This window comes from Pseudorasbora parva, chromosome 1 (assembly GCF_024679245.1).
Source record: "Pseudorasbora parva isolate DD20220531a chromosome 1, ASM2467924v1, whole genome shotgun sequence".
NCBI lineage: Eukaryota > Metazoa > Chordata > Actinopteri > Cypriniformes > Gobionidae > Pseudorasbora > Pseudorasbora parva.
The window spans coordinates 24,419,263-24,440,369 of NC_090172.1; the positions used below are offsets into that span (position 1 = coordinate 24,419,263).

Here is a 21,107-nt window from a genome sequence, read left to right on the forward strand (position 1 = left end):
TTTGCTCAAATAAATGTATATCATATTTCATTGGCAACACTTCACAATACAATTGTGAAGTGTGAAATGTGTAAGGTAATCCATTATCTAACATGAACTAATAATGAGCAAAATACTGTATTTGTTTACAGCATGTATTTGTTAATGTTACTTAAAATAATAAAAATATTGATGTTCATTTTAGTTCACGGTGCATCAACAAATACAATCTTTGATCCTACAAATATATTAGTAAATGCTGAGATTAACATTAACATAGCAAAGATTAACACATCTGATTAACACAGCATGTGTATATTAACACATGCTGTATAAGCATTGTTCCTCTTATTCAAATTTTTTACCATGGAAATTCCAAATGAATGCATTTTTCCAGATCATGGGTGTGTAGAGTGCAGTGAGCACTGTATAATAGGGATCTCTGTATCGGAACATGGCTCGTGATAATGAAGAAAAGGAAGAATGAGGAGAGAAGGGGAGATCAGTCACAATCTGTCCTGTCATGCGGATATGTCCCCAAACATTATGTCTCTCATTCTCTCCTCATTGACAGGGCAGATTAGGGAACACTGGGGGTGAGGAGCATAATGCATGCTGCCATGCTGCCTGGGCTTCGATAATAACACCAGTGCCAACCTCAACACCTGCATATTATGGGTGGATGGAGGGGGGTTAGAACATTGTGTTAGCTTTTATCAACCACTTCTGCGCAGGCTTACAGTGGGAGGGGAGGATGATGGATGGGTGGGAGGAGGGAAATGTGTGCTATTGAGTTATAAAGGAAAAGAGAGAGAAGATGCAAAACTGAACGAAGAGAGAAAGGATTGCATAAAATGACGAGAAGAAGATGATTCTTGCCCATCGTGTCTTAGATGTATTATTAATGTGGGGGTTGAGTGAGAACTGTGAGTCAGGAACAGAGCTCAGTGTGTTCAGTGACATCAGATGGGATGAGGAGATGATGCTTATTTAACAAGAGAATATATATATACTGGGATGTCCTTAAGGGTTACTGACAACCAACAATAGATGTGGATAAAAGTCTATGATTGGCAGGCCTCTCTTGTATATCTGTGGCTTGTAACAGTATTGACGGGTGCCTTCTTCACCCGTTTGTCTGTTGGTTTCTGTATTTATTGGACGTGAAGTGAGAACTGCCATTCCTTTTGTTCCCTCTGGATAGATGGTGGAGTTCTAACAGGAATGCTGATAATTCCTGCTTGAAGAATGGACTGTTTTGACAGACCTAGAAGTGATCTGTGTGCTGGTAAAAACATCCTAAACGTGAACTGTTTTGAACAGCATTAGTTCTCTATGAGAAGTCAAAGAGCTGCTGAGTTTTAAGGATTGATTTTAGTCAAGACGATAAAGAGAAAAATCAACTTTTTAAACATTACCAGAGCTCTGGAATATTGTGATAAAATTGCTTGTCTCTCCGCTGTCTTTTGAAAACCATTACCAAAGGACAACGAAAAATAAGAGCATGTTGTAAGATGTTCATAATGAAATCCTTTCAAGGACTTGCTGAATACCCAGGAATAACTCTTAATATATTAACATCTGAAATTGGCAGATTTTGTTAGCCTGATTTTCTTTGTATTATCCTTATGACTGTGAACTTTGCATTAAAAGGAGGAATTACAGTATTTTAAGCCTTAGAAGAGTTTAGCTTAGTCAAATAGTATGTAAGTTTAAATACATTAAGTGTCAGTGGGATTTTTAAATGCTCTAGATTTCTCTATATTATTTTTAATTATATAGACATCATTTTTGGATCCATTACTTCTAACATGACAATGTAAGGAATATGGTTATATGTGATCGACGGCTTAGAAATGGTTCATGAACTCTTCTGGTTCAATCATTCCTCTTCTCTTTCTCTTATTTTTCTTTTTTGCCAATATAACCTTAATCCTCCCTATGAGCAGAACATATCAAAGTAAGCCCTGACATATAGGAGGTTAGATTTCACAATAGCACACTACCAAAGTACTCTGTATACTATGTATAGTGTACATAGTACGCACATTTTAAGCAGATAATACTTTGATGCCTAATGTAATAAATTAAAATGTGTAATGTGTATACTAATACGAAGAAGAAGAAGAAGAAGAAGAAGAAGAAGAAGAAGAAGAAGAAGAAGAAGAAGAAGAAGAAGAAGAAGAAGAAGAAGAATGTTAATAATAACAATAATAATTTGTTACATTTATATAGTGCTTTTCTAGGCACCCAAAGTGCTTTACATATAGATCCTCAACCACCACCAATGTACAGCATCCACATGGATTATGTGACGGAAGCCATATTGCGCCAGAACGCTCAACACCAGCTGATTGGTGAAGAGGAGACAGAGTGATGAAGCCAATCAGGAGAGGGGGATTATTAGGAGGCCATGATGGACTGGGGCCAATGGGTTAAGTTGGCCAGGATACTGGGGCTACACCCCTACTCTTTATCGAAGGACATCCTGGATTTTTATCCCAGTAATTATTGGTATTTTGCTTAACACTAGATATACAGTTTGCCACTTGGGGAAATAAAGTTTATTGGATTTTATTTTGTTTTCCCTTTGAATTGAGTTATTTTGTTTTTACTATTGATATATTTACTTATATTATTTTAAAGGGTTAGTTCGCCTAAAAATGAAAATTCCGTCATTAATTACTTACCCTCATGCCGATCGACACCCAGAAGAACTTCGGAACACAAATGAAGATATTTTTCTTGGAGCCCAGAAAGGCCTCCAATTGGCCACAATGTCATTTCCTCTCTCAAGACCCATAAAAGGCACTAAAGACGTCGTTACAAAGTCCATTTATGAAGCGACGAGAATAGTTGATGAGAATAGATTTGTTTTCTGAAGATGAACAAAGGGCTTATGGGTCTCGAACGACATGAGGGTAAGTCATTAATACAGAATTTTAATTTTTAGGTGAACTAACCCTTTAAGCATAAACTCACTATAGTTTTGTTCTTTTATTTTTTTCTTCAGATAATAAGAATTAATATCTTTTGATTGATTGATTGATTGATTGATTTATAATATTATTTATTTATTTATTTTCAGAGGATATGGATAATATCAAGTGATAATTGAAGACCAGCAAATAAAACCAGCTCCCTGAGCCCAACAGTAAAAGACCCTCTCAGATGATATCAAGATGAAGTTCAGAACAGATGAAAATGTTTGGCTCATTATCAAGCACGTCAAGATTACAAGCGCAGATTGAGAGGAACTAGAAGTGAGTTACATCAAGAAAGCAGTTGTCATGAGTGGTGACAAGTACTAAAGAGTATGGCAACATCATCAGCAGAATCTGACAGATTAGGTCGCAAAGACAGACGAAATACAGAAAACATAGTCACAAGGGAAAGTTCTGAGGTTATTTTAAGATGTGTCATGCATTACATTATTTTACTGTAATTAGATATATTAGGAACATTTTGAGGGACATTTCAAAGAGGCAGATATTTAATTTAAATGTTATCAAATCAATACAAAACAAATAGTTATGGACTTTTAGATTCAGTTTTATTTCTCTTCATGGTCCGGGTTCTCTGAATTGCTTAGATTATTTTATGTATCTCCTCGTTTGTTTCTATGGTTATGCATAATTATCACCTGCCAGTCATTTATTTGGTTTGCGATTATTCCAACAGTAATTTTCCCGGTGTGTTCTTGAGTGTTATGAAGATAAAAAATAAAAAAACGTTATGTCCAGTCCCCTGGGCCATCGACTCTATAGGTGGTTTCTTGGGCCTTGGCTCTGCCCCCACTGCTAACTTCGTCCAACTCTTCGTCTTTGCTTCGGGCTTCTCGATCACCGCAAGGAAGCGGATTCCCCGGCTTCACCTAAAGACTCCAGGCCCATGTCTCTACTTCGGCCTATCAGCCCATTGGCTACACCCCAGTTCTGTGCTCCCTCGGCTCCACGTTTGTCCATCAGCTCTAGGACTCCTCCAACCCTCCTCATCCCTTCAGCTCAGCCTAAGTCAACCATCACTCTGCCTCCACCACAGTCTGTGGCTGCACCTCAACCCTCCACCTTCCAGGCCATGGATGTCCGGCTCTGCCTATGTCAGTCAGTCGCCAGATTTCACCAGCACCTTCAGCAAAAGCTCCACTCTGGCTCCTCCCACCTTTGTTTCTGCCATGGTATCTCCCTCTACAAGCACCTCCTGGTCCCTTTCCATCACAAGCTCGATGCCCATCTCCAAAGGCCCCTCCCTCCACAGCTGGATTATAAATTATGGCATTAACACATGCCTTCTGGGAGTGACTACTGTCATGGTTATTGACTTTTATACTTTTTTTGTTTCCTTAAGTTCCTGTTTCTCTGTTATGTATAGTTTTGGTGTCATTGTTTACTGATTATCTCCTTGTTGCTATGGTTATATATAATAAATCACCTGTCAAGTCATTATGTTTGTCCTGCATTTAAACTCTGTTATTTTCAGTTCCTTGTCAGTTCTCATATGTTTATTGGTTTTGCAATTTTTCCTTTGTTTCTCTGTGTTCCAGGGTGTGAAATATTATGAAGTATGAAGATTAAATAAAGAGTTTATATTACGTCTTGCTGTTGATACTGCAGACCAGACTGTTACAACTACTGTTCAAAAGTGTGGAGTCAGTAAGACTTTTTTTTTTTTTTTTTTTTTTTTTTTTTTATGTTTTAAAAGTCTCTTAATCTCATGAAGTCTGCATTTAGTTGATCAATAATTCAGAAATCTTGTGAAATATTATTACAATTTAAAAGAACTGTTTTCTATCTAAACATATTTTAAAATAGAATGTATTCCTCTGATGGCAGAGCTGAATTTTCAGCAGTCATTACTTCAGTGTCACATGATCCATCAGGCATAATTCTACTTCTACTCTACATATAGCATTTATCCTGCTTTTGCGCTCAAGATACATTTCCTTTTTTAAAATCAATATTAAAAACAGTTTTGCTGTTTAATATTTGTGTGGTAACCATAATATATATATATTTTCAGGATTTTCTGATGAATAGGAACATCAAAAGAACAGCATTTATCTGAGATGTAAATATTTTGGAAAATGTATTCAAATTCAGTCCAGGTTAAAATTATGAAGTTAAAATAAAAAATAAAACTTACTGGCCCCAAACTTTTATACATTCATTTATATTTGCCTACATCTGAAGTCTCTCTTCACCTCTTCAAAAATAAGCAGGATGGATAACACTAAAGTGAAGGTTATTGACTCAAATGGCTACCTCTGATAATAATTGTTTATCTGTGTAAGAGGCAAGGAGGCTGCTGGTGGTGAGTAACTATTAAAGGGTTACTTCAGCGATTAGCATATGGCTTTGTATCAGTAGAAACCCTGGAGAATATTCAAATTATTGTGCTTTCCCCCCTCATATCTCCCTGAGACGAGAGATTTATGCATTTTATTTCTGGAAAAATTCCTCCTATGATGCAAAATGACGATTTTTGCATCATAGGAGGAATGCTTGCCCAAAGGCTAAAGACTACAGCCAGCAGAGGGAGCTATTTCCGCATGTTTTGAATCTGCGCATGGGGGATGGGAGATAACACTCAGCTGGCAGGGAGAGCTCAGCTTGCAGACAGGATAATTTAAACGGAGCTATGGTGAGCAATGTAAGTCTTTTAACATTTCTATGAAAGTTAAGCTTGCAAAGGCATGAACTGAAACGCGTGCCAGACTGAACTGGCGTTGTGAATGTATGCCGCGAATGTAGTCGCGATTACCTCAGCTCTCATCACTCGTGCAGTTAGTGCTGTGATACTCGCGCGGTGACTCACTCATTATATTGAACAGACACGTTCAGTTTTTAATTATAGTGTCTTCTCTAACTCAGTCACAGTAATGAAGTTGTTGGCGTTGGGAATGGCCTCACAGGGCAGCGAAGCATTCTGGGAATTGTAGTCTTTCATCCCCATGGGACAAAAATACATTTTCTGTCTTTTCTCAGTCTAGAAGACACCAAATTCAAAAATAATTTCACATTTCTACTGCATTGATGACCCAGTTTAAATACAGATTAATCTTCCCAGCGCTGAAGTACCCCTTTAAACTAATAACCTACTGATAACTGAAAAAAGCATGTGTCACATCTTTCTTGTCATTCTGCTGAGAGCATCGCATATAAGCTGGTAACTAGTCTTTGTCGATCTCATGTGGTCATGCAGATTGTGACTTTGACACATTGATGTTCTTTAAGCCGCCCTTTCGTTCATGCATACTCTCTCTCTCTCTCTCTCTCTCTCTCTCTCTCTCTCTCTCTCTCTCTCTCTCTCTCTCTCTCTCTCTCTCTCTCTCTCTCTCTCTCTCTCTCTCTCTCTCTCTCTCTCTCTCTCTCTCAAGCTCTTTCTGTCTATTTTTCACCCTCTTGTTCATATTCCTTCTCACCTACTCCCTTTCACACGTTGTGTTGTTGATGATGATGATGTGTTGCCTGCCATTATGAATAAGCTTCTTGGTTTCAGATTCATATCTTTGGCATATCTAAGAGTGAAACATCAACTCATCTTCATAGCTGTAATTAATACGTTTTTTCTAACATAACCCAAAACACTCTCACCCACAATTAGCAGCCATACTTTTAGAAATGAAAGAATAGCGCACTTCAAGTCAAGGGTGATTTTAGAACATGACGAGGGATTTTTTATACGTCGCTCTCTGTGACTAAAGCATGACATATCAGCTGACATGACACAAATTACTCCAATGGCTGAATCATTCAAATGAGCAATGTGTTTTACAAATCACTGAACAAAGCCATCAAATGAGTCAGTGTCAAAGAACAAATCATACACACCATTTGCATACGGCCATGTTAAGATCTACAGCACAAATGCCGTCAACTGAATTAATGAATATTTCCACAAAGACATCCTCTCAAACATTTAACTTTATCTCTTCTATTATTTGTATCATGAAAGAGCTGTGTCAGTGTATGGATGGCATATAAAGGTCTATGTTTCTCCAACGGGACTAACTTGATGGCTGGGCAAACTGGGAGGAACATTTGTAGTTATAAATAGTCATAGCTGGGGGGGCGTTGGAGATGGAATCAAGAAATCTGGATTGTTTTTCAGTGCCTTCTCCAGTCATGGAAAGGGCACATATTCTGTGCCTTTCTTTTCCCTCAGTGTCACAGTAATGAGTAATAAAGCAAATGTATTGCACTCTGTTAGTGAGGCTTTATTCAGAGCACACTTAAGCTCCACAGTACAGCGCATGTATATATTTTAAAAGCACAAATCCATGATTTATTTGAGAGAGCTAAGAGTCTACAGAAATGTGACACGAAATGCCAAGAAATCCCCCAAAAAAGTGTACGTGTATTTTCTTCACTGAGTTAAGTGTCTCCGGATAAGTATCTAGTTTGTCTGATGTCAGTCAGAATGACAGTTGACAGGTGTGAATGCGATATCTTAAGATATCTTGCGATATCTTATCTTATGTTACGTTACGACGAACAAAACAAATATATTCACAGCAGAGAAGATACAAAATGCTAAAATGTTACTGATCTCAAATGAATACATAAAAATGTACATTAACTAGGTGTGTATGTAAAGGATAATGTACAACCAGCTGGTTGTTATTGCAGAATAAACCACGACAGAGTGATCAGGACACAACGCGAAGCAGAGACCGCTTATTGCACGGCTACTTGCCTCAAGTAAATTAGACATGAAATATTGAATTGCATTTAAATATTTTATTAGCTCTTCCGCAAAACTTCCGCGAAGAAAAAAACAGTTCCAAACAACCTCAAGCCTTTATCTATTGCTGAAAATATTTATTTTTACCACATATGTTGAAATTAATGCTGAATGGCATAGTTCACTCAAAAATGAAAATATACTCACCCTCAAGTCATCCTAGGTGTAAATGACAACAAATTGGAGTTATATTAAGCAAGCCTTGGCTAATCCAAGCATTATAAATGCAGTTAGTTGTAGCTCTTTTTTTTAAATCCATAAAAAAGGCTGCTGTCCGTCAAGTAACATGCTCGGCTCTGGGGGCTTCTGAAGCAAATCGATGCGTTTGTGTAGGAAAAATGTCCATACTTAAAACTTAAAGCTCCGGCCGATCGCCTTCCTTGGAAAAAGTGTTGAAAGTGCCTTCTCGCTTTCAACACTTTTCCCATAAATTGAATATGGAAGGCAATCAGTCGAAACATTAAATTATAAAGTTTGAAATATGGATATTTTTCTTACACAAACTCATTGATTTGCATCCCCCTAGATCCCTGTGTAGCACATTATTTGACGGACAGATACAACTTCACAAACAGAGCTAAGTCTACTGCCATTAAAAAGCTTGGATTAGCCAGGATTTTTTTTTTAATATAACTCAGATTTGATTCATCTGAAAGAAGAATGTCATATAAACCTAAAATGACTTTAGGGTGAGTAAATCATGGGATAATTTAAAATTTTGGATGAACACCTTGAAGTCTTCTTCCATTGTAACCCGTGGTGGTTAAGTGCTTCAGACAGTTGACAACATCGGAGTGACACGTTGAGTATATAAGTAGCAGCGGTCAAGATAACTCGTAGTACCTGGATGAGCGGTTGTGTTATTCAATTTGGCGGTGGTTATCCGGGAATAACATACCCCTGGAATGTACAATTGGCCAATCAGAATCAAGTATTTCAAAGAGCTGTGTAATATATATATATATATATATATATATATATATATATATATATATATATATATATATATATGTATATATATATATATATATATATATATATATATATATATATATATATATATATATATATATATATATATATATATATATATATATATATATATATATATATATACCGATCAGGCATAACATTGTGTTGGTCCCCATTTTTTTGCCAAAACATCCCTGACCTGCCAAAACATGGACTTCACTAGACCCCTGAAGGTGTGCTGTGGTATCTGGCACCAAGATGTGGCCTCCATGGATCGGACTTGTACAGCACATCCCACAGACGCTCGAATGGATTTCGCTCTTTAAACTTGTTGTTTTGCTCCTCAAACATTCTTGAACCATTTTTTTTCTTTGTGGGAGGGCACATTATCCTCCTGAAAGAGGCCACAGCCACCAGTGAATACCATGTCCATGAAAGGCTATACATGGTCTGCAACAATGCATAGGTAGGTGGTACATTCAGCCCCATATGCAAAAATCTGTGATGACACCTTTCTGTCAGAACCAGCATTAACTTATTGCGCAATTTAAGATACAGTAGCTTGTCTGTTTGATCAAACCACACAGGCCAACCTTTGCTCACCACATGCATCAATGAGCCTTGGCCGCCCATGACCCTGTTGCCGGTTCACAACTGCTCCTTATCACTTTTGATTGATACTGACCACTGCAGACGGGGAACACCCCACAAGAGCTGCAGTTTTGCAGATGCTCGGACCCAGTCGTCTAGCCATCACAATTTGGCCCTTATCAGACTCGCTCAAATCCTTACGCTTGTCCATTTTTCCAGCATCTAAGACATCAACTTTGAGGACAAAAGGTTCACTTAATATATGGTGCCGCGATGGAGAGATAATCAGTGTTATTTACTGCATTTGTCATAATGTTTTGCCTTATCGGTGTATATGTTCACACAACATACGTATGTTTTAGGGACAAGAACAGGGTAACAAGGTAAAGAAGCTTTTATTTTAAAGTTTGTTCGACACACACAAACACATGCATAATTTTTGACTTGGCTGAAAATTTTTTTTTACTGTCATTACCCAAATATCTATGAATAAGCTGCGCACATCACCAATCAACTAAATGTTCATGTACATCTGAAAACAGCACTGTTTTTTACACTTTTTTTTTTTTTTTTTTTTTTTTTGTCTTTCAAATAGATAAAAGGTCATCCAGTTGTTTTATAAAGATAGAAAGTCTACTCCTATACATCTGAGAGCAAGTCCACTTGTACTACACAGAGGTGGTCACCAGCATTATCTTTTTACTCAACAGAAGCACCATACAGGTTCTAGAGGATTCATTTTGCTGGCCTGCAGGGATTAAGACTAGTGCTGCTGTTCTACAAAGTCCAAACAATCAGCAGGTGTAAGTTACTGCCTACATACCTTATCTAACTAAACTGCAGTAAACAAAAGGGGAAAGACACAGAGGAGTGTAGGTGTTGCTGGGAGGATTGTTATGGCTGTTTGGCAAAGCACATGACAGATCCAAGATAAAAATGAAGCTTTTGCTCAACGCTCAACAAATTATTTTCTAATCTGCCGCTTGATGATCCCATTTGAAATGACCACAAGATATCGTATCTGTTCCATCAAAGCCATAATTTTGAAACAAATGCTTCGCCAGCATTTATTTGAAGTTAAACTTTTAACTGTGCAGATGAAGTGATTGACTAATTACCACAAAGAAGTGGCTGAGCAGGTATGAAATTATGTTAACCCTCTTAGTTAAAAAAACAAACAAAAAAAACAAAAAAAATCTTTGCATGCTTTTAAACAACTGCAATGCACGGCCCAACACACCCGATACACCGGTGTCACTCTAGATTAGCTGTAGCCTTTACAATGAGCGCATAATCCTCTCTGGATCATTTTCTATCACATTTGTAAAAGTTGCAGTGACACCTTTCAGTGACACCTCTGCAACATAATGTGTGGAAGATGAGTTATTCTTGACACAGGTTCTCACTACCACGCTCACTCTGAGATTTGGCACTTTATTATCAATCATACGCAGATATGATTCACTATATATAGCCTATATATATATATATATATATATATATATATATATATATATATATATATATATATATATTGAAAAAAAAGGAAAACACACAATTGTCCAATTTACGTAATCTTATTATTTGCGGTCTACGCAGCAAAATTGTGTTTCTCTTTTAAGCGTGATTACTTTGCTTTCGATTAATGTAATTCTCTTAAATGTGCAATCTACTAGATTACATTATTTGGGGTTAATGTGAACAAGTCAAGTGCTCGAACATGATTTTTTTTTTTCTGAAACTGTAGTTCCCAGCATGCTTTGCTTGGGACTTGACGAGAAGAGTAAAATTGTTGAACTTATGTGTTTTTTGGGCAAAATTAGATAAGGGGGAGACGTAATAGTGTTCAATGTTAATTTATATTGTAATAATTAGAACCATTTAAATTATTCTGGGTTACCATAGTGAAGTAGAGCGGAGGGATTGCTTAGGCTGTCGACTGAGGCAGCACATGTCATGAAAGAGCATTTCAGCACTACACACATATATATATATATATATATATATATATATATATATATATATATATATATATATATATATTTGTGTGTGTGTGTGTGTGTGTGTGTGTGTGTGTGTGTGTGTGTGTGTGTGTGTGTGTGTGTGTGTGTGTGTGTGTGTGTGTGTGTGTGTGTGTGTGTGTGTGTGTGTGTGTGTGTGTGTGTGTGTGTGTGTGTGTGTGTGTGTGTGTGTGTGTGTGTGTGTGTGTGTGTGTGTGTGTGTGTGTGTGTGTGTGTGTGTGTGTGTGTGTGTGTGTGTGTGTGTGTGTGTGTGTGTGTGTGTGTGTGTGTGTGTGTGTGTGTGTGTGTGTGTGTGTGTGTGTGTGTGTGTGTGTGTGTGTGTGTGTGTGTGTGTGTGTGTGTGTGTGTGTGTGTGTGTGTGTGATTGATAATAAAGTATCTATATATCTACACATATATTTTTTTTTCACTGCATATATATATATATATATATATATATATATATATATATATATATATATATATATATATATATATATATATATATATATATATATATATATATATATACATATATATATATATATATATATATATATATATATATATTAGAGCCATATCTTATGTGTCTATACCTCTGATTATGCTTTTAAAATCACGAAAATATGACATAAAATGATTATTATTTTACCTGCCCATGTTAAATGGCCTAACATATTCATTAGCTACCATAATAAAACAAACAATCGTAGACAAGCCCACCACATTTTTTTTTTAGACTTGCTTACAGAAGACAAAAGTGCTGATTCAATTCGGTCGTGATTTTTGAGAGTGTATTTCTGTAATATTTAATTATGGATGACTATCCAGTAAAAATGTCTATGCTTGTCAGATTGTTTGGAATTGCAACCACTGTCCATGTTTGCTGATGCGTTTTCACCATGTTTGGCAGGTATTATTATTCTTTTTAGACTGGTTTTCTGGACATTCAATAATTTATAATTTTCCCCCCTCTTACTGATATACCTGCATAGACTTTTTAGACCTATATTAGTTGTCTGACAACTATTTTCTTTTGTTCTGAAAAATAACATATCACAAATTTGAATTGTCAGAGCTTTTATTGTTAAAATGCAGTGTTGAAATGACCTTAAAATACAATTCGCCAAACCTCTCCAGTAGTGCAATTCACTGGCTCTGACGGTAGACCTCATTCCATCAGTGTCACTTCTATGTGCTTGCAAATGTTATTAAAAGTCCACTTTGCATGTTTTAGGTGCTTTAGTCAGTATAAACAATGAATGCCATTTATGTGAACTGGAACCTACAAACAACATTGCAAAATCTATTTCAACCTGAAGCATCCACCTGAGAGGAGCCAAGAAATTAGTGACTCTATATTAAAAAGTTGACCTCTTAACTTCCGTGCTCTCCACACTAAAAAGGGTAACACCCTCTAGTGGCTTTTGAAAGCACTCATTTCAAATGTCATTAACGTCCTAATGAGTGACAGTACTTTTAAATGAGAAACGGACTGCAGGGAATATGAGTAAAAATGGTGCCCGAATGTGACTCAGAAATTGAAAGTGAGCTGATAGACGACAGTCCATGCAGATACATCATGAAACCCCGCTTTGCACATACTACAACTCGAGCTCAACATACAGTATGCAGTAATGACTAATTTGCTCAGTATGATTTTAAGAGGACAACAGAGGGCGCTGTGTAGTGACATTTGGCGCACTGTTCGCAGTGTGAATAGCGGGGCTTCGTTCTGCAGCCGGCAGCTCTGGTCCAGTGACAGCTCAGCCTTCTTAGCTGGGCAAACCCGCACACATATCCCGCGATACCCTCCCCTCCACATTTTTTGCAAAGTGCAAAAAATAAATAAATGTTATATGTACAGTTGGCAGGAATACCAGCCTCGAACAAGTGTTCACGGATCGAATGCATTACTAGATAAATGTGCCACAGCACAAAACGGGAAAGCGAATGGTACTAACCAAACGTCGTATATAAAACCGTAGCTCTGCGCTCTGCATTTGATGGTCTCCATCAGAGGTCTGGTCACGGAGAGTCACCACACTCGCTCTCTCACTCCTTTGCGCCGGTGAGTCAACCGAACGTCGCTGTCCGTGGTGCCTTTCCTGCGCAAAAAGCCCACACCAGATGGAGAAGCACGAGGGTGAAGTAGAAGAAGAGCTCACCGCATACTTGTGCCGAAGAAAACATCTCTTCACAAACGACCACACGCACATACTATATTCTAACAGACCGGGAAGCCACAAGAGGCAACGAAACCGAGATGATCTGGGACGCACGGAGTGGGATAATGAGGATGCACGGAGCAAGAAGGGGTGTAAACAAAAACAGATTCCACTTTTTGTGAATGTATAATAACGAATAATTAAGTAAATATGCTGACTCGTTCCTATTTGTTCAAATAAATAGCATGGGCTATCAAACTAAACCACAACTACTATAAGATATCCCAATTAAAATATGACCGACTACTTAAAAGTCCGGATTTTCCATTCAAGAATAGGTGCTTCCCCAAAGTTAGATTAGATACAAAATAGTCACAATGTGCTAAATTGTCTTGTTTGAATAAGAATGTAACCATAGCAACAGTTCCGTCACGCGTAACGCGCAATGCATCGACACTAATTATCAATTTATTATAGATTTGCACATCGGAAACATATTTGGAACATCCTATAGATAGTTCAAGGTTGGCTAAGCAGTTGACACCAACCTCAGCAGAAATGTAATTCCCCTTTTTTTTTAAATAGCACACTTTTGGAAGGCATTTAATACTTCGCACATTGCACATCCAACAGTTTCCAAATGCTCATTTATGGACAGTCACTTTGACTATTTTCCAATAAGATGCCCTTGCGGGGGGAGAAAAAAAAAGAAAATAAGACACTCCAACAGTAGAACTAAGCGATCGAGTTGAGCTTTGTTTGTCGCACAGGGGGTGGAGAGAGAGAGAGAGGGGGAAGGAGAGAGAGAAAGAGGGAGCGAGAGAGAGAGAGAGAGACTCGCGCGCAGAGTGCGGCAGATACACACGCGCTTCTGCTGCAGGTGAGAGGCGCGCGCTGGACAGAGGGACCGTCCTCGCGCTGGAATATTAATACTACATTCCTAGCATCTCTGCCAGGATTATAACCCCATTGTTGCTCAGTTTTGCATTTTGGCTAACGCTGAACGGCACAGTGGCACTGCGGAGATTTTTTTTTTTTGGTGTGTGTGTGTGTCTTTTTTTCATTCTCTGGTGCAAGTGAGAGAACTATTAGACGCTGAGTGGACTGGAGAAATCAGTGCGCGCGAACACGGCACACGGAGAGGACAGATCATTTGCGGCTTATATCCGTAGCACAAGTTCTGATATTTCAGTTTCTATTCCGTGTGGTGGGATATCATCTGGAGTGGAGAATTGGCATCTGGGAAAGCTGGATTAAAAACCTCATGAATTGATTGCGCAATGGATTGAATATCTGGCTTCGCTGCCTTTGATGAAAAGACTCGGCGATGTCAAGTCATGGCAAAGACGGAGTAGTCTCAGCAAGTAATTTTTGGCATGTTTATTTCAAGCTTAATATTGAATGAATTTGTGAAAACTTTCTGCCAGTGTTGTGTATATTTTTGAGGGACAAATCAATGAAAAAAGGAATAGCGCGAGCCTAGTCTGAGAGGGGGGAAACATTAACAGATATGCGCTATTCTGTCTGAGTTTGGTAACCACAGAGCTATCCGGTCGCGAAAACGCGTGCGGTGAGGAAAAGACGCCTTAACAAAAGCGAGAAGAAGGAGGGCAAGCTGTTAAACTAAATTATCGTTCAGTTTTGCTGAAAAATCTGCGAGGAACAATGAGGACTACAGGCATTGTGGACTATTTAAGCTACTGCTTTCTTATTCTGCAGCTGCTGAGTCAGCCCGCAGCCAAGCAAGTGCTCCGGTACCGCTTGGCTGAAGAGGGTCCTGCCGATGTCCGGGTAGGTAATGTAGCCGCGGACCTTGGCATCACGGCTGGCATGGATGTGACTTTTACATTAGAATCCGGCTCCGAGTACTTCAAAATCGATAACATGACCGGAGACCTGAGCACGAACGAGCGGCGGATAGACCGCGAAAAGCTGCCGCAGTGTCAAATGATTTTTGATGAGAACGAATGTTTTATAGATTTCGAAGTATCCGTGATAGGACCCGCGCAGAGCTGGGTTGATCTCTTCGAGGGCAAAGTAATTATTTTAGACATAAACGACAACACGCCGTCTTTTCCCTCACCTGTTCTCACTCTCTCCGTTGAGGAGAACAGACCCATTGGCACACTTTATCTCCTGCCCACGGCCACCGACAGAGATTTCGGTCGGAATGGAATAGAGCGATATGAGTTAATTCAGGACAACGGCGAAAGCTCTGTCAGACGGATCGGCACTTCTAGCTCCGGCAGCGTTGACACTCACGCGGGCAAGCGGAGGTTTGATGAGGGGGCTAGCCGTAGCAGCGTCTTTGAACTTCAAGTTGCTGACACCACAGACGGCGAGAAACAGCCGCAGCTAATTATCAAAGGGGCACTGGACAGAGAGCAGCGCGACTCCTATGAGCTGACTCTACGCGTTAGAGATGGGGGCGACCCCCCACGCTCCTCCCAAGCCATTCTTAGGGTCATGATTACAGATGTGAATGATAACAACCCACGTTTCGAGAAGAGCATTTATGAGGCAGATCTGCCAGAAAACAGCTCCCCAGGTGCCCCCATACTCCAGCTAAAAGCAGGCGACACTGATGTTGGTGTGAATGGACAGATTGAGTATGTTTTCGGAGCAGCCACAGAGTCAGTGCGACGACTGCTGCGGCTAGATGAGAGCACTGGCTGGCTCAGTGTTTTACACAGAATTGATCGAGAAGATGTGAGCCAGCTTCGCTTCACCGTCATGGCACGTGACCGCGGTCAGCCTCCTAAGACTGACAAGGCAACAGTGATCATCAATATCAAAGATGAAAACGACAACGTCCCCAATATCGACATCCGAAAAATCGGACGCATATTTCTCAAAGACGGAGTGGCTAATGTGGCGGAGGATGTGATTGTCGATACACCCATCGCTCTAGTCCAAGTGTCGGACCGAGATAAAGGACCAAATGGTATAGTGACCTGCACCGTAGTGGGCGATGTTCCGTTTCAGCTTAAGCCTGCTAGTGAGGTTGAGGGTGAAATGAATAAAAAGAAGTACTTTCTCCATACGTCAGCACCACTTGATTATGAAGCAGTCCAGGAGTATAATGTGGTCATCGTTGCTGTTGACTCAGGGAGCCCTAGTCTCTCTAGTAACAATTCATTAATAGTGAAAGTGGGGGACATGAATGACAATCCACCAGTTTTTAGCAAAAGCACAGTGGAAGTTTCATTCCCTGAAAACAATGCTCCCGGTGAGCGTGTCGTCACAGTAGTGGCTTTAGATGCGGACAGCGGCAAAAATGCTGAGATCTCTTACTCCCTTGACTCCTCTGTGAACGGAATATTTTCCATTGATGCAGACACCGGTGATATCCGTGTCAACACCATACTTGACAGGGAGCAGATGGAACGATACGAGTTCAAAGTTATCGCCAAAGACAAAGGCATGCCTGTCCTGCAGGGCTCAGCCACTGTGGTAGTCCTGGTGGCGGATAAAAATGACAATGAGCCAAAGTTCATGCAAGATGTGTTCACTTTCTACATACAGGAAAACCTGCAACCCAACAGCCCCGTTGGCATGATCACGGTCATGGATGCCGACAAAGGACAAAATGCAGACACAAGTCTGTACATTGAGGAAGAAGAGGACATTTTCTCTATTGATAACAACACAGGTACCATCTTCTCAAACATGGCATTTGACCGTGAGCAAAAAACCACATATTCATTCCGTGTCAAAGCTGTTGATGGAGGTGATCCGCCCCGGTCTGCTACAGCCACGGTGTCTCTCTCTGTAGTGGATGTAAATGATAATCCTCCCACTGTTACTTTTCCAATGAATAACTCATACACACTGCTTCCTCCTTCTAGCAATATAAGGACGGTGGTCAGGACTGTCTCGGCTACTGATACCGACACAGGGGTTAATGCTAACCTCAGCTACAGAATAGTTGGTGGCAATCCATTTAAGTTGTTTGAAATCGATGCGTGGACTGGTGTAATCTCATTAGTTGGCAAACTAGAGCAAAAACACTTTGGCCTTCATCGCCTGGTTGTTCAAGTGAATGACAGTGGGGTTCCGTCGCAAAGCACCACCACACTAGTCCACATCTACGTCAATGAAACGCTCTCTAACTCCACTATCGTAGAGGCACAAGTTGCCAAAAGTCTTGGGACACCGCTCAATGCTGACATTGCAGGAGACCCCAATTATGACTTGGGAAAGCAACGGCTGAGCATTGCCATAGGGGTTGTGTCAGGCATCATGACGGTCATTCTTATCATCCTGGTGGTCGTCATGGCCCGCTATTGCCGTCCCAAGAACAAGAACGGCTATGAGGCTGGAAAGAAAGACCACGAGGACTTCTTCACACCTCAGCAGCATGATAAAGGCAAGAAACCTAAGAAAGACAAGAATAAGAAAAAGTCTAAACAGCCTTTATATAGCAGCATCGTCACCGTAGAGGCATCCAAGCCAAACGGGCAGCGCTATGATGGCGTTAATGAAAAACTGTCAGACAGTCCGGGAATGGGCCGCTATCGGTCTGTCAACGGTGGCCCCGGAAGCCCAGATCTTGCTCGCCATTACAAATCCAGCTCACCTTTGCCCACCGTTCAGCTGCACCCTCAGTCGCCCACGGCGGGGAAAAAGCACCAGGCTGTTCAGGACCTGCCGCCGGCCAACACATTTGTCGGCACTGGAGATAACATATCCATCGGATCAGACCACTGTTCTGAGTACAGTAGCCAAACCATCAACAAGTACAACAAACAGGTAAGAACCATATATTTGATTTTAAATTTTCAATCTATGATACCAATTACATGTTTTATATTTGAACCGTCAAGCTTTTATCTGAGTGTCTATAAACACTGACACTATTCAGCCTACACTGTAATACTATCATGCTGGATATATGTATTTTTAGCTGATGCTTCTGTTTCCCTGTATCGACCTGCTTCGCCTCATAGTGCCATTCAGATGTAATGCTAAAAGCGACATGAAGGCATTCTTCAGTCAGGGATATCATTTCCGCTGGGCCACCTGGGGTGCCGAGGCCACGCTGTGGACACATTGGCACATCTTTTAGTGTAGTTGTAGGGCAGATGCGGGTGTCAGCGCTGATGACCTTTGTCTGTGTGTGTGCGTCAGAAGAACGAATGGGATCACATATGGCTCTGGTTCACAGCCATTGCGTCTCAGCAGTAGGCTTGCGGCCGGAGCACGACCCAACCTCTTTTATCAAAACATGGTTAGTTATTTCTCTCCCTTGTAGGGGAAATTGATAGACGAGGTGTGAGTGAGATGAAGTAGAAAGAGAAAAGATTGAAAAGGGTGGAACGTTAGTTGTGGTGTCATGTTTAAACGTGCTTATCCGAACAGACTGGCACCATCTGGGCAGGGGGTCACAGTTAACATTCCTTTGCATGTGTGTGTGTGTGTGTGTGTGTGTGTGTGTGTCTGGGCGAATTCAGTGACCTAGCAGTAATATCTGCTCACTCTCTCTCTTTCTTATCTCACATTCCATAATCGTTATTTTTACCCAATACCTCTTGTGCTCTCCATGTCATTTATGCCATTATTTAAAGCATAGCATGCCCTTTGTTGCAGCAGCCATAAAATGGCTTTGTAAATTCTAAGGCACATGTGAAATAATCAATTTCTCTCATTATTGTCCCCTGTCCTGTAGAGCGCTTCACTGCTAGGTGAGGTTAATTCAAAATGAAGTCAGCCCTTTCATTGTCCAGATTTGCCAGGAAAATAACACTTGCCCTGTCGTTTCATGTGTTTTCTAAGGTGGTTAATGCATTATTGATTCCTATCTAACATGCTGTACGTAGTGTCCTGTCTTGCATTTCAGAAAAATGCCCTTTCTAAACTCAAGCCACAAGATAGCTTCTCTCTCTTACACACTCTCGCTCTTTTAATACAATTTTCTTCTTTACATATCTTCCCTGATTCATTCGTTTTAATTTTGGCCCCATTTAGAATCACATACTCTCCATTTTAATGTCTGCTTCCTCCTTCCAATATCCCTGTTGTTTCTCTTTTCTCATTACGCTTTCCTCTGTAATTATGGCTTCTTGTATGGCCTCCTTTATTTTTTCTTTTGACATCTCTGTCCTGTATTTCTTTCATCTCTTCCTTTTCTCCTACCCTCTTGAAGAGCCCTCTGATGTGCTGTGTTTAGGCGTCTGCACTTCTCCACGAAAGGAGTCCTGTTGCCTATGCTTTCTTTCGGACATCTCATGCATATTTAAGCAGAGCCTCCATTTGCTGCCCCGGCACATGTATTGTGTGTCCAAGTACTCCGCTTAGATAATTATTTATTTGCTTTTTATTTGAAAGCTACGGTGCTTTGTATGATCCGTCCATTTGTTTGTCCATTTAAATGCAGCAGACTTTCACAGGGTGCTGCGCAAAAAGAGTTCTACACTATTACCAGTTTGCAATTACAGCGTCCTTGGCAAGAAGCAAGATCAAGTCCAGCGTCATTACGTACATCCCTGCTGACAATTTAAGGGCTCTTTAGATGTTTTATTGAGTGTTATCAGGAGTAGCCAACATGCCCTCGCAAAATCCCATTAAGATAGCATAATAGTCTATATCAAATACTTTATAAAGAGGAGTCATTAGAATTTCATTTTTGAGCCTAATTTATTCCCAGCTTGGTTTTGTCGAAAGGTTTTTTACTACTTTTATGATGACCTTTTAACCCAGCCCCCTTAATTCTTTCATCTGTATTTACCTTCCCTCCCAATCTCTTTTTGCCTCTGTCACTCATAAGGAAAGGAAAATGTGCCAGGTGCACTCATAATGGAGTCAAGGCTGCATGTTAACCCTTAAATGCATGACTGTTTCACCAAACATTCTTACATATTTGGGTCTTTAGCGACCCGGATCTATATCTAACATGGATCTCTACATGTTGCAATATAACTCCCGATATTAGAGTAACAATTATTGAATAATTAAATAAAGCATATTTGTTGCCTTTTGGAGCTTGGAAGGGTTCAGTTTGAGCAGATATTTTATGCTATAAATCACTGTCATTGTCAGAGCTCATTTCCCAGTACATTCAGCATCTGCATGGCTCATATTCGCGTTCTCACGCATATCCTCAAAACTCCTTTTCATCGTTTACAAAATACATATTTTGATCACTAACAGCTTCTTGACCAGATCCCTCAAGTGACGGTGACACTAATATTTGAATGTGTTCAGTTCTTGCTCTGCTGTAAATCGCTGAGCCATTTCCAGTTTTGCAGATTATAATATAATATAATATAATATAATATAATATAATATAATATAATATAATATAATATAATATAATATAATATAATACTTTAGTTTTCTGTGTGAGGTAACTATTAGTGAAACGTCACTTCATCATTGTGTATCAGACAACGCTACCTTATAGATACCTAATAAAGGTGAATTGCACTAATTTCGTCGTTAAAGATTGTTTTATTATTGTGCAGAATTTATATATATATATTTTAGTACGCTGTGTAAAAGCAGACACATTGCCAAACGCAGTGTGTCTTTGGTCAATAGTATGTTCTTGTCAAAAATAGCAAGCACCAAATGGATTAAAATGTTGCATCGTGCTTCTTTTTCACAGTCACACGGCGCCAAAATGTTGCTATGGTTAACATAATGTCAGTCATCC

At 39.7% G+C, this 21,107-nt stretch overlaps 1 protein-coding gene across 6 annotated transcripts in view; it reads left to right on the forward strand.

Annotated features, from left to right (window-relative positions):
• The first annotated feature begins 14,273 nt into the window (after positions 1-14,273).
• pcdh7b (protocadherin 7b) overlaps positions 14,274-21,107 on the forward strand; it is a 147,419-nt gene continuing 140,585 nt past the window's right edge. For 2 of the 6 annotated variants that reach the window (XM_067437343.1, XM_067437346.1), the window contains exon 1: positions 14,275-18,205. In XM_067437343.1, the coding sequence (XP_067293444.1) occupies positions 15,119-18,205 (3,087 nt within the window). In that variant the 5' untranslated portion in view covers positions 14,275-15,118. Of the gene's footprint in view, positions 18,206-21,107 lie in introns of all 6 variants that reach the window. The other 4 variants (XM_067437340.1, XM_067437341.1, XM_067437347.1 and 1 more) reach the window with 3 other exon arrangements.